At 37.4% G+C, this 15,242-nt stretch overlaps 1 protein-coding gene across 6 annotated transcripts in view; it reads right to left on the reverse strand.

Annotated features, from left to right (window-relative positions):
* Window positions 1-534: 534 nt before the first annotated feature.
* The window catches only part of LIN28B (lin-28 homolog B), a 134,894-nt gene continuing 120,186 nt past the window's right edge, over window positions 535-15,242 (reverse strand). For all 6 annotated transcript variants that reach the window (XM_072831939.1, XM_072831944.1, XM_072831943.1 and 3 more), the window contains one exon: window positions 535-5,506. In XM_072831939.1, coding sequence (XP_072688040.1) covers window positions 5,131-5,506 — 376 coding nt within the window. In that variant the 3' untranslated portion in view covers window positions 535-5,130. The remainder of the gene's footprint in view (window positions 5,507-15,242) is intronic.

Genomic DNA, 15,242 nt, shown 5'->3' on the forward strand with positions numbered 1-15,242 from the left:
ACACAACAGTTTTTTATCAAATTATTTTTATAGTACGCCAATACTGTATACATAGGTTGATAAATCTACATTCACATTTTAGATATTTGGTACTGGTATAACCCGGCTTTGATTGTCCTTTTCAAACACTTTAAAATTATGAGGAAAATATTGTAGGAAAATTCTAAAATGGTTTTGAAAATATTGTAGGAAAATTCTAAAATGGTTTTTCCAAAGGAGTTTTGAACATTTTTGTTTTCAGGCCACTTTTCACGACCGCATGAAGCATGTGTCTTGACTCACACACTTGCATGCTCCAGGTTAGCTAATGTAGGATGGTTCCTGGAGGACAGGACTCCCCTTTCCTCATGTATTTGGAGCGAATGTATTCACCACCTGTATTGTCCTAAGTTCCATATTTATAATCACTGATATCCGAAGGTCAAGTTAAAACTACTTATGTTCAGATAGGTGTTGATACTGCCCAAATGGCCTTTTATCCATTCTTGTAAGTGAACGATCATACAAATCACGAAGAATCTCGAAAACTCATCATAAATGCCAACGTTATAGGTTTTATTTTTTCAATCAAGTAATTTTTTAAACCTCAAAATATCCATAATTGACAGAATAAGACATTAGGCATGAAATGAGAATATAAAATCCATGGTCTGCAGAAAGGCAAACAGTACTCTAGTCCATCAAGATGACTGTACATGAGTGAAATGCCATTCCAAACATCTACTCCTTTTTTGTCCTTTAAAAACACGTAGTTCAAGTGTTCTGTTTTTTCACTTGTAAACAAAATGGACAATGAGGTAATCTAAATACTACACAGGATAATTTAAAAACACTAGATAAAACACCATATTAAAGACATACAGAAATCAGTGTTCACTTTGGTCTCTAGTATGGTTAGAGTTGTTAATACCAAAAAGCAACACATACTAATTAAAGCCAGCTTGGTGGTGGGTGCCAGTGGTTGACAGACACTAAGTAGTTCAAGAGGTAGTAAACACCATCATTTTCAAGCTGGTAACACAAGTGTTAAGCCACAGATGTATTAAATATTGTAATAGTTTCTCACAGTACAGTACTTTACCATTAACTTCGCAGCTTTGTTCCAAATAGAAGATTTAAGAACGACTCATAGGTCAACCTCTCACTCTAACTGGACAACTATGACACAGATCACACAACCACCACATCTTAAAGAGGCTGCTGACCGCTATGTAAGACAGAACCTGATGCTCTCCACGAGTTGTTCTTTCCCTAAAACAAATAAATCTCATTAAGACATCTAGAAAATTAAAGTCAGTGCAGCTGCACTTATACACACTTTCCCAAATTTTATAACCAAAGGGGAAATACACATATATATTTTATGATAAACATTTCTTAGAGAAAACAGATAAATTAATTTAAATTAACTTTAAGACTTAATGAGATTTCCCATGTCCTGTATAATTCATCTTACAGAGAATGTTACAAAGTCTATTAACACTTATGGGCTTCTATTCACAAACTAAATACAACTAGCAGTAACTTGGAGCCACACTGGTGCAAAATAAAACTGGGCCAGGGTATTTTAAAATATTGGCATTAAAACATCCTACGATAATAGATGGACCGATGTTAAGAACATGATGTTTCTTTGATCTTCTTCCCTACATTGCACGCCAAACTTCCAAGTTATAAGCAGGTAAAAATCTTTTAAAATGTTTCAGTTGTAAAAATACATCCAAAGTCTTCTAGTAAAGACTAGAAATGCAAGTACAAAAAGGTTTCTACTATAATCTGCCATGTAGTAATGAATAGCTCCCGGGGCTAAGAGACTGGTAGCGCATCTTTCTTAGGAGTTACATTTGTGTTGACATGGGGGGGTGAGATCAAGGGGCAACTAATTCACAGACCTCCTGCCCAACCCTTTAGTAGTAACCCCTGTAAACTGGATGCTTCACACACAGACCCTTCTCCCGAGTAGCTAAAAATGGCATTGCACGTTTGCTCTACGTTCACTCCTTGGCAAGCCAGTGCTAGTTAGTTATGTGCCTAGGGCAAGAATGCTGAAATATGCTTGGCCTCAGGGCAGCACAGACACAAAAATGGAGATTGGCATCCTTTATACTTTTGCCCAGCAGGAATACACTCACACACCACCTCTTCTCCTGCTACCCCTTCCTGCCCTTGACCTCTGGGCAAAGCAGCTATTTCCAAGATTGCCTCTGTTTTGTTTTGCTTAAGTGGAAGGGTGCCCATAAGTCTTTACATTAAATACATGATAACTTTAAAGAAATGCTTGGAGACTTCGCTAACTAAATGAGATGCGTCATTATTCACAAGTGTTTGTTAGAAACATTTAGTTGTGAATTGCTATCTATAACATAGATTAAAAGGTTCTGTACCAGAGAATTATCAGCCACTGTAAGGCTGGAGCAGCATAAAGGTGTGCTATGCATCAACTATGAGGTAGCCTTTTGCTGTAAACAGAGTATTTCACCCATGGAAATGGACATGTGCTCACATCAAGAATATTCACATATGCAAGGAGTCTGGGAATTTTGTTTTAGAGTACTTTTCACGGGAAATAAAAATAGGAAAGCTGATACCTGAAATTCGGAAATTTTGATCAAACTCAGAGGTAGTTATTACTAACATCAGTACATAATACTTATATAAAGGTCTAAGTTATTTGGTTTGTTTTGAGTAAGCAGGACTGTAGACTATTCTGTAAAGAAACAACAACAACATTATATGGTATGTTCCCTGAGCAAAGTTCTTTGTCCTGAGTATGTTATGTAATAGTGATAATATTCTTATATAAAAAATAAACCCCAGCTTTTAATCATAAGATAGGTTTGGTATGTGCTATTAGTTCAGTCTGGTAAGATGCTTAAAATGATTTTAAATTGCACCCATAAGGTCCAGTTATAAAATGCTTTTTTTTTTTTTAAAAAAAACCATGATCTCAGCTCTGAACTTTTTATATGTAAACAGGGAATGTCCAATTCTCAAGTCCATAATTTTCTAGGTCTATAAGGTCAAGGAACTTTGGTTTGGATTTTCAAAGTGACTTATTAATGTTTTGCATTTTTACTGTTAACCTGCTTATTCTGCCTGCTAAAAATTAAGCAATGCCACTTTGATTTGTCTACATAATTTAAATAAGCTTACAATCCTCACATAAGGCAAGGAAGTACTTCTCTACAGCTATATATCACATTCAATATCGTCAAAGGTATGCTTTGCATCACAGCACGTGGATATGTCAGTATATACCATGGAGAGTCTCACAAACACTGTCCTGGAATCCAAGCTGAGCTATAAAGGACTGGAGGCCCAGCCTGAGGCATTTCCTCCCCGACAACGCTGGCTTGCTTGCTGCAACCCCAGGAACTGCCTGAGACCCCCCAGGGCAGGACAAGTTCGGGAAGGAGCAGAAGCTGCTCAGCAGAATAGGTCTCATTTGACTCATGCTATTCTTTTTTCTTTTTTTTTTTTTGATTATCTGAGCTTACACCAACAGGCTCATACAAAACGTTGTTTATTGCCAATGTTAAGCATTATCACTAATTGGTACCTTCTTGGAGATGTTTCAGAAATTTACCCATAACATCTAGAACCAGGAGGACACCAATATATATTTTTTTTTAATGACTGAAACCTAATGGGACCAATCCTCCTATTGGTCCCAGGCCAGTTTAGTCAGTCACATAACTGAGGACCAACCTGAGAAGCGGCTCGAACCCCATTACTGAATGTCCATCTGAAACCACTACTTAGGTTACTTCAGCATGAGTAATGAAGGGAACCTCCATAAAAATCAGTCTTAGTATATGAAATACTCCTAGCTCTCTGGTAGGAGAGGCCCCGGCACCTCTGCCCCAGGCCCATCACTAGTTGCCTGCCACCTGCCACTGCACTTTTCAGGATACTCCCACAGGGTACACATATTGGGCGATGATTATGAACGGCCACTTCATTTTCATTCTCAACCCCAGTATTTTATTCTTACCTGTGCTGTTTTGTTTTTGAAACAAGTCAGATAACTCACTAGGAGGGGGGAAAAACAGCCCAAAAAAAAAAAAAAAAAAAAAAAAAACACCAAACGACTGGAGTGTTCCTCCAAAGTCTTCAGTAGTAAAGAAGGAGGCCCCTGCTCACAGCGATGGTTCAGATTGACTTCGTCAAGGGAAGCTGCTGTTGCCACAATCCCTTAAAAACTTCACAACGTGTAAAAGATTATGATGAGCTGGTAACAATCAAGTCACTACACATTTAAACACTGCCCTCCCCTTTCATTTTTCTTAATAGGCATCTAATTTACAATCAAAATGCATGAATTAAGAACATTGAAATATCGGCACAGAAATTACACATTCATTGTCTCTTCTGGAGTTACGTATCCCAGATTCAAAAAAGCTTATGGCAGTGGGAGGCATGTGGAGTTAAGGTACTGCCTTCAAAGGGGTGGGGGTAGGGAAAAATACTCTATAGAGAATCAAGAGAAAGAGGCAATCCCAAACTTGGGAGAACTGATGACTTAAAACCTTTAGTACCATATGATTGGCAGCTCTGAGATCTAAGTAGCCTTTGGTTCACACAAAAAGTAACAGTCATGTTTTTATTTTTACGTAATATAAAGGGAGTGGAATTTAAGGAAAAAAAATAGAAAAAAAACCTCCAGGGGTTATCTTTGAAACCATCTAAAAATGCTTCAAATGGGTTTGCAATTCTTGGGGATGTCCAATTCTGTGAGGGAGGGTGTGTGCCTCTATCTCTATACACACATATATAAAGACAAATTCGCTTTATATATATATGTCTACAATCCTACAGGAAATCCTCCTACACACACAGACTCAGGCTCTCTCCCTCTCACACGTGCACACAGAGATACCCAGAGTATTTCATCCTCGGAAGGACATCACACATGACACCCTGCTCCAATGTAATTTGCTTTAGAGTGATTTGTCTGTTTAAAAAAAAACAAAAAACAAAAAACAAAAAAAAACCCAAAAAATTTCACAGTTCCTTAACAGTAGTTTAAAAATCCCAAGTCAGCTGCTGCTGTGAAATACTGCTCCCCTGTACTTGCATGAGGTAGACTTCCCAACCGGGGCAAGAAAGCGATCCACTGAAGAGGAAGCGTTAGGTCTTTTTCCTTTTTTGAACAGAAGGCCCCTTTTTGCTTGGTTCCTCCGGCACTGCAGATGCCCTTGCTGAGGAAGCGTCTTGGGATGACCTGCCCGGCCATTCTGAGACCTCGAACCTGGCCTCCGGGGGGAAGGGTGGTGAGGTGCAGCCCTGCACCCCCCCCAGCTCCCGGGCCAGCGCCACCGAGGTGCACGGCGGCTGGGGCTCGGCCTCCTGTCTTCCCTGAGAACTGGCCGGCGGCTGCGCGGCACTTCGGTGTGGGCAGTTTGCCACCATGTGCGCGATGCTCTGACAGTAATGGCACTTCTTTGGCTGAGGAGGTAGGCTACATTCCTTAGCATGATGATCAAGGCCACCGCAGTTGTAGCATCTGCAGCAAGAAAAATGAAAATGAGGATGGGCACGTCTTAGAAGCAGGGAGCGTGGGTCATCATAAATCTAGAATGAATTTCAGAAACCCCGAAACAGACAAGCTGTCAATGAGTTCAGCCTATTTGAACATGCTCTCTTTAGAAGTATCTGATGCTATTTTGTTTTTAAAGATTTTATTTATTTATTCATGAGACACACACAGAGAGACAAAGACAGAGGCAGAGACACAGGCAGAGGGAGAAGCAGGCTCCCTGCAGGGACCTGATGCTGGACTTGATCTCGGATCCCAGGATCATGACCTGAGCCAAGGCAGGCGCCCAACCCCTGAGCCCCGCCAGAGGTCCCTCTAATGCTATTTTTAATCAAAGTTGCCTCAAAGGCTGTCTTCACCAACGTGGTCCAACAAAGGTATAAGGCTAGGCTGTGCTGAATGCAACAGTCCATGAAAAACAAGAGTACAAAACCAAAGAAGACTAGTCACTTCCACCTAGAAATTGACTTTTCTTTTTGACTTGACAGGTTCTCTTAAGAGAACAGTGTAGTCCGCTAGAGGGCAGCCAATGTTCAACAAAAACACCAACCAGCTCGCTTTAAAAAGAAGTCCGTTGAGGAAAACAAGCTGTTAGCACATAATATGCACTGCCAATGCACTGGGCAATTGAGAAAATTATAGACCAAATGAAATTTCATTTGTTTAACGTTTCTTTGGGTGTTAATTATGTTGACTGTGGTAACCAGTTGAACTGGAAGAATTCTTTTCCTTTGTACAGTTAAGTAACGAAGTGAAATTTGATATGCAAGGAGTCAGATGTTTATAGAGACTGATATCTGGCAAATTACCAAGTCATTTTAGAGCAATACAGTAAGTATCTGAATCAGAAGAAGCTATAAAAGAAAGCCTCTAAATACTTAGATTGGGTTAATAAAGGTTGATGCTAGTTAAATGATGGGAAGAATTTATTTTCTTTTCCCTCTGTAAGAAATTAGTTTTCCTGTCGCGTAAATTCTTCTAAATTAAAATAAACATAAATCTATCCTTAATTAATATTTGAATGCACATTGGGGGCACGGCTTTGGATGAGATGTTTAAAAATCTTAGTTTCTAAAAGCCGAACAAGCAAGTTATTTGGAAGATATATTTGCTCAATTTCAGTCAGATTTTCTTTGAAAATTTTACACTCAAAAAAAGGGGAGAAAATAATATTGTACACTTACAATAAAGGTTTTAATCGACCTGTTGAGTACAGATTTTGTTTGATCTCCAAATTAAATGTTTTATGGAGCTTTCTATTTTAAATTTACTTTAAAATAGATTTATGACTCCATAATTCTTAATACGAAGCACAAACAATAGGTCACAATATTTTTTAAAAAGATGTCACAGAACTGGTAACTGTGAGCATCAACTAAAGACTATAATGACAACAAAATAATGATAATTAATTACATTTGTATGTGTATACGAGAGAGAAGGAAAGAGGGAGAGAGAGAATAAGAGCTTAACAACTTCTATACTACCATCTCTTTCAAAAACAGATGAATTAAGTTACTATTAACCTACTGAGCAGTAATCTATTTTCTGAGTCAAGTTATGAACAGTGTTTTATTGTTTTTTGTTTTTTTACCTGGCAGAAACTAGGGTAACTATGGCCTATTTCTTCAATTACCAGCATTACCTTAAAGATTTTAGAATAGTGGATTCATGAAATGGGCTTTTATTCTTTGCAATAATTAACAAGCATTTATCCCAGGTAAAAGGAATGTATCATATTTTCAAAAATTTAAGGGAAGAACCAAGAAACCAGCTTTTCTGATTATTTATTGTGCAATGACATACCTTAACATAATAAATTAATGAAAACAATTTTACAATCCAGATTCAATACTGCTTCAGCCATGTGTTCTAAGAGATAATGCAAAATTAAAGAATAATAAAAATTACCAATGAATGATTGAAATTCAAGTCCCCCAAATAACACACTCAAAAATGGCATCTTTGAAAAAATACAACCACATTACCTATCGTAATGTTTTCCCACATAGTTCTCTTCTACAACGGATTAAGTGAATTCTTAAATTTGCCCATCTATAAAATATCTCCTTTTGAATTAAATTCACTTCCTTGAGGATAACATCCACTCAGGAGCTCATCATCAAAGAGGAGAAAATAGGTTAAAGCCTTCAGTAATAGACCAGGCTCTCCTGCGGACACCTCAATTTCATCAGTCACTGTGGTACACGCAGTGTTATCCAATCCAGGGATCCATTTTGCCCACTCGGTTACTAAGGGCCTGATGTCAGGATTCCACTTTTACAAATGGGGTCTTCCATCATATTCTGTAAGTGCATTTACCACTACATTTGGGTTTTAAAAGTTATTTTTAAGGAGATTGTATAATTTTTTGTTTCCTTGCATTTTGATCTACTCAGTTAATTCCCTCTCCTAGCTTTTAGGATATGTGCTATCATTAGGTCAGACTGTCTTCCATGCTGAAAAGATTTGCATTCAGTGGATATGTACTTAGTCTTAAAAGGGGAGGAGTGGTATTTATTCTCCTCTTCTATTTAATCATTCAGTGTCAATCACTCTCACTAAGAGTACAGATCACACCCCATTATGAAACCCCGTCCTTCCCCAGGGACTGACACCAAATGGAAATGTTCAGCTACCTTTCAGGCCACAAATGATACCACACCACACACTCCATACAAGCTCTACATGGTACTTATCTCTTTTGTTCACTGTCCACACCTCTTCCAATCAGCTTGCCTTTGTTAGTTTGAACGAATTTTACAATTGATGTGAGCATAAAAATGCCATGTGTGCCCTTGTATGCTACATGCTTAAGAAATATAAGGACCTAGACTTATTCACAAGCAAAAGCCTACATAAGAAGAAAACTATAATCCTACTTCTTTATACATTCCTATAGCCAACCATAAAAAGTAAAATCATTCATGGTATTTTATAAAATGATGAACCAATGGCACAAATGATATTTTCTCACATATTAAACATAAAGTAAAATAAAAATTCAGATTAGCCTTAGAACTTTATCAAGTTCTTTGTAAAATTACAAATACTTTAATGAGTTAGCATGTTCTATAGATACTACTTCTTATTTAAGATGATTTTTAAGATGGGAAAATAAAAAAATTGGAGCCAATTTTTAAAAAGATTATCAAAATAAGATTAATATTTTTAAATGAAATGAGAATGCCAACAATAGATATAGTAAGATAGAAACACCTAAAATGGCAAAATAAATAAAAGCAGATCCTTTAGGGCTTTAGAACTATATAATTATGTTATGAAACAAGTAATGAGGTGGGTCTTAATAAACTAAACCCAAACAACTACATTAGTTAATAGGTCAATCAAAACATATGCAAAGTTCTGAGGATTTCAAAACAAAAATGAAAATTTTCGTTCTGAAATTAGAATTTGGATCTGCTGTGACCCTTCAAAAAATTATCATTTTGGGGGTCCAAGCTGGAGAGTAACTACATTATATTTTTAAATGCTAATAGTAACAACGGTTAGAACTGAGCTCAACTGAAAACCATTAGATTAGAATATGGATGTTAATTTTAAATGATACCTCAATGATTTAGATGAAATAATTCATCAGTTCTATGTTTTGCCTGGATCCCCAAAATGATAATAAGTTGGGAAGAGGGGTGACACTACACACAGAGAGACCACTTTGCCTGTGTCTAAAGTGTAGTAGAAAAAATATGTTAGGCACTTCTAAATATTTGAAAGTGTTAACTTAGAATTTATATGGAAAATTAAATCTACATTCTAGGGGGCCTGGAAGGGGCATTAAGGATTAAGGATACAGAGATCTGTAAGTTTCTCAAGAACAAATATTGAGACAACAGTGAGTAGTATCAAGGAGAGAAAACGGAGAGGAAAAAGAAGTGCAAGCTGTGGGCAGGGGAAAAGAGTGAAAACAGAAAAGAGGACATAAAAATCTCTAGGAAAGAAAGAGGTGAAAAACCATCAATAAAGTTTCCAAATGGGGGAACAGAAAGTCACAGATTGGAAAGAATTCCAGAAACCAATGTGGAGAAAGGATAACTGACTCTTTGAAGGGATTATTAATCTTGATACAGTCCAACTAAAATCCAGAAATGATACTAATGCCACTCAAGTCTACAGTATTTTATTTTTAAAGATTTATTTCTTTTAGAGAGAGAGAGAATGAGTGCGAGTGGGGAGAGGGGCAGAGGGAGAGGGAAAGAGAGAATCCTCAGCCAGATTCCCCACTGAGTACAGAGCCCCAAGTGTGGCTAGATCTCACGACCCAGAGATCATGACCTGAGCCAAGACCAGAGTCCGATGCTTAACCCACTGAGCCACCAGGCACCCCAGTATAGTTTTCAATTTTGATTTGACTGAACACTTGTTATCTAATCTAATCTAATCTAATCATCTGTCAATCAGCCCAACACCTGGGAGTGTTAGATGCCAGTACAGCTGTGGCAGGGAGGTGGATGGCAGAAAGGCCATCAAAGAATCCCTGAGAGCTAAAGAAAAGGAATGCACCCAGAGTGTAGCTTTTGATGGAAGCAGTCTGCCCACCTCATACCTCCTGAGGGTCACAGATTCTTCCAGTAGGCCCTGTTTTGTTTTGATAGCGTCCACACAATCTAAATTTACACCTGGGTGTAGTTTGTTCATTTCATAGTATCTGCCCCAACATCCTAAGTGGAGAGTTAGAAAACCTGGATGAATCAGAGTTGGAAAAGCCTTTGAATAATGTATATATTTTCTGATCTCTATCAAAGCAACCTATTCTTCACATGAGTCTGTTTCTTGTATTTCAGTCTTATATTAACTCCTAAGACTGTAAGCCAACTAAGCAATAAAACATGTTAGTAAGGTTAATTTATATATATATTTCTTAAGTACCATGGTAAGAACATTGAGTTTTTAAAAACACTGGCTAGCGGTGATTTGTAACTTTAAAAAAGTTTCATTTGGAACAAATACATTCTTAACACCAAAAAAATCTGTATTTGTATCTTTTGAAATCTAAAAGCCAGCATCTCAAGTTACCTTAACTCATGCTAAAAATAAAATGAGCTATACAGAGTAGGGCTGAACATACCGTTAACAGAATTAAAATAATAATAGAAATAATAATAAGAGGTTCAATTCATTCTCTTAACTTCACCATCATTACCAATTCATAATTATTGATTTTCCATAGTAACTCAAGTCTCCATCTTCTGTTGCCTGCATCTAAAATAATTCTCAAAAGCATATAAATTTTGTATAGAAAGACTCCTTTTTTAAAAAAGATTTTATTTATTTATTCATGAGAGACACAGAGAGAGAGAGAGAGCCAGAGTGACACAGGCAGAGGGAGAAGCAGGCTCCATGCAGGGAGCATGATGTGGGACTGGATCCCAGGACTCCAGGATCACGCTACACCACTGAGCCACCCAGGGATCCCCCTGTATAGACAGACTCCTGCAAACATTTCTAATGACCAACTTCTGTTGGCTATTACATAAAAATTACTTCCTTGTGAATATAACAAGATCTCTGCTTTTTATAAAAATCTATTAGCCATGACACTTTAAGAAACTAATATTTAAACTGTATTTCATCTGAAAGAGTGTCATTGATAAAGTAACTATTGCTCACTGGGTCTTCTATACTTAGAGAAAAAGAAAGTACAGGATAGATGGTTGAAAGAAAACGGGCTTAGACCACCCTAAGGGTAGGTCTTCAATATATTTTTTTTTAAACAAAATTTAGTCAGTATAATTGCCATTCAGTTCTTTCTGGTGCATAATAAATGGCAGATGTCTGGATGACTCTGTACTGCCTAATTCTAGTTCAGAGTGAGGGTCAGTCTGTTGTGGCATACAACGAATGTAAATTCTAAATTCTAGAATTGCTGGCAATGGAGGAGTATCTGGCTGGCTCAGTCAGAAGAGCATGTGACTCTTGATCTAAAGGTTGTAAGTTCAAGCCCCACCTTGGGTTTAAGGATCACTACAAAAAATAAATAAACTTAAAAAAAAAAAAACAACTGTTGACAGTGGAAATAAATCATCTCCAAACCTTAGTTTTCAGGCTACTTAATTAAATTGATGTGGGGTATGCACTAAATTCAGAGGGTATTTTGTACTTAGCAATTACTGTTCTATCCTCTTTTATCATCTATTTCTATGAGGGGAATTTTCTAGACAGCTTGCCTATTAGTGAATTCAACTGCTTTTAAATACCCATGTAGCCATTTTCATAAATTGAAATGAAAGACAAAAAAGCACTTAAGAATATCTACTATGTGCAGGGAGGAAATTATCAGCTGAAAATGCACCAAAGTATCTTGAAAACCAGCTAAAATTTAGTAATAGCTCTATTTGCAAACCTTTCATCATCTTATGAAAACAAATTGGTAAGATGGAAAATGCAGGGGGCAGGTATGTGATGAATGGCAGCACGGGGGTTTCAAGCAAAGTACGGATGGAACACATAACAGTTTTCAAAGAGAAGAGGACATGGAAGGGGAGAGAAATCGTTTGGAGAAATAGGGACAAAGGGAGCCTTTTTCATGTAAGGGCACTTCAATCAGGTATAATTATAAGCCAGACATTTTGGTATTTCATTCCAATTATGTGTAGAAGTACTTGGTAGATTTTGTGCAATCCCACAGAACAATAATCATTTGTTCTGGGTCTGCTACTTTGTACCACAGCTTGAGAAGGAGAATAATGAATTCTAGGTCCTAAGTTAAATCTGTATTTGAAATACAAATGTTATCTCTCTTGTAGGTAACAAGCAACATTCCACACAGGTAATCTGTTCTGGCTAATGGAACAGTTGAAAAAAACAAGACGAAAAATGTACTTAAACACAGATAACTTAATGCTTTCCCATGTCTTGGAAGTAAAAGCAGTTTGTTATGAAAAAGGACCCAATCTCACATGCAGTGAAATGAATATTCTCCCAGCAATGCTTTTATGATCCCACACAGCTAAGAAGGAGTGTCCAGCTCAGAACCCCCCAACGCGTGCACACACACACACACACACACACACACACACACACATGTGCACCACGGCAGTTCTTTCCAAACTGAGGATTTAGATTTATCCTTGTTGGAACCACATTCAGTTTATCTACCATATTTGGTTACAGTGACCATTAGGTATAGAGTATTTTTAGGTTACTGCTGGTATCAAATATAAAGCAAAGGAAAGACATTCAATATTTAACTAGAAATGGTTGTAAGTGGGTGTTGGCTTAGATGGGAAAATCAGATTATAATATGCAACCTGAAAATGTTAGTTCATTTATCCATTATAGCAGATTTGGTGAAAATTTAAAGCCCCCAGGGCTGCTTGCTTTTCACTAGGCCATTTCACATCGCCAGTGTCAGAGGTGTGACATCTGCTGTAAATAAGCACTGGTTCAACCTGAAGAAATACAATTCTACTACTGCTTTAGTGTCAACTTTTATAAATGTTTTTTTTTTTCTTTCTTGGTCATCACATGATTTTTTTCCTTTGGCTCTGTAAACCAGCTTTATCTTTATGTTATTTTACAAGTCATTCTATAGTGGTACCTTTCTCCTTAGGTGTACGTTGAATTTTTTTTTTTTACACTATTATAGCACAAGCAGTTTTAAAAGAGTAGTTTCATCATGATTACTTGATGTGTGCAGCAATTATTTGGCATCTAGAGAAATGGATGTAAATGTCAAAATAATATATGAAAGAATTCAAATACACGAAAAAACACGCTAGGTATATAAACAAAGACTACAGAATAAAAGTGACTGGCTCATGTTTTATTACACCTTGCTGTTTAAAACATAGAAGGAAGAGACAGCATGAGAAATTTCAAAGGAGAGAAAGACGTACAGAGATCAAGAATCCATTTGAGTGGCACAACTGGTGACTTGCACAGGAGAAGGTTAGATAAAAGTTCCAGATTTATGCTGTTTACAAACTGGAGGCAACAGGAGGGCTAGATTAGAAGATTTTAGCCAAGTGAGCTATTATTTAGCCAAAGGGGTTATTGAAACTTTGAAGTTACCATGACTGAGTTACTTTTGGTGCAAGTGTCAATGTTGGTAGTACTTGACTTTCTATGAAGATAGAATGTTTAAACACCTTCCAACTGTTGTATTACTAAATTAACACTGAATTACTGCTATGTTACTGAATTACTAAGGACTATGTGTAAACTTTCCATTTTGACACTGTTTACTTGAGTAGCATTAAACATATTTATAGAGGGCCTGTTGTTCTAGAGTATGTTGCTTGGTATGATCTATCCAAAATGTACCCTCAGGATTAATTTATGTGCAGGAGGCAAAAGAAGACCGTGCCAAACCGTCCCCATCTCTATGGCTACTCAGGAATCAGGAGTTAAAACTATTCTGCTGAAATCACCGATGAAAGCCTTCTAATGACCAATAAATTTGATCTTCTGTTCCAGCACCAGCTAGTGCTGAAGACAATGATGAAGTCCATCCCCTTCTAGCCCAACTGGTCTTTCTGTGACTACCTGTTGTCTTTTGCCAAGAATCAGCAGCGCTGAAACTGTTCCCATGTTGCTGAGTAGGTGCAAACTGAATGCAGGAAATTGCTACTATGTCTAGATGACCTCCATAAATGGTGACATTATGTCCTCTCTGTGTTAAGTCTGATCTTGAAAAGTGAAGCTTAAGGTAAAGTCATGTAAGGTATTCCTGGCTTCATGGCTACTTCTTTTCTCCCTCCTTACTGGCTGCAGCTGCTCTTCATGTTCCCCAGCTGTTTATATGACTAAAGCTTGATGGTCAAGCTGCTAAGGCATCCCTGCAGATCTTTTCTCTGGTCACTGATCCCGTAGGGAATCTTGTTTCCCTATATGAACACTTTAAGGCTGTGACCCTGTGAACACATGGGCACAGTTATAAAAGAAATGGCTGTCAAGACAAGGATGGAGGTAAAAGCTGAAAGCAGGCATGAGAAAAGTGGACAGGTCTCTGGTCAGAGCCAGGATTGTTTACACATGTCTAAATACTCTTAATAAGTGCTAAACATTAGGGCTAGATTCTACACATGAACAGATTTGTCTGTGCATCCTCTAGAAGCCAAAAAGTGCCTTGTCTTGAAGACAAGCTCTTGAGTATCTGAGCAATGGAATTTTCATCTCCTCTGGTCATCCTCTGAATTTGGCTGGTAGAAGTTTACATGAAGAATTTGGTTTACTCCTTTAGTGAGACAAAAGAAACTAAGCCACTGAGTAAATTTTTGATGTTTTTCTAACAAAGAAAAATCTTGGAAAATACGGCAGATGTGGGGAAAGGAGGTAAACTTGTTTGAAAAGTAAACTTTTTACTTTAAAAAATGTATGTATTTCAGAAAAGTAGTAAAAATTTAAAAATATAGCTGCAAATGGCAAAGTGCTATTTATTTACCACGCTGAATGTGAAGTTCTCTTTAGAAGTGTTATTTTTATAACATGTATCGGGGAAAAGCTGTGCTTTAATGGAAAGCTGCATTGTCTAGATCTACAGCTCACATTTATGGATTATCTGATTCTGATTTAGGAGAGTAATTTTACAGCTCTTTAAATTGCCAATAACTGATAGCAAAGTTCTTCTTGCCCACAGAGTCCAATTCTGTCCTGTCAGGTTCAACGGACTTCCCTTTCCTACCTTGAGAAGCATGGTTTGCCCCCACTGGATATTAATTTCAATATTCCTAATCTACAAATA

Source organism: Canis lupus, chromosome 7 (assembly GCF_048164855.1).
Source record: "Canis lupus baileyi chromosome 7, mCanLup2.hap1, whole genome shotgun sequence".
NCBI classification, from domain to species: domain Eukaryota; kingdom Metazoa; phylum Chordata; class Mammalia; order Carnivora; family Canidae; genus Canis; species Canis lupus.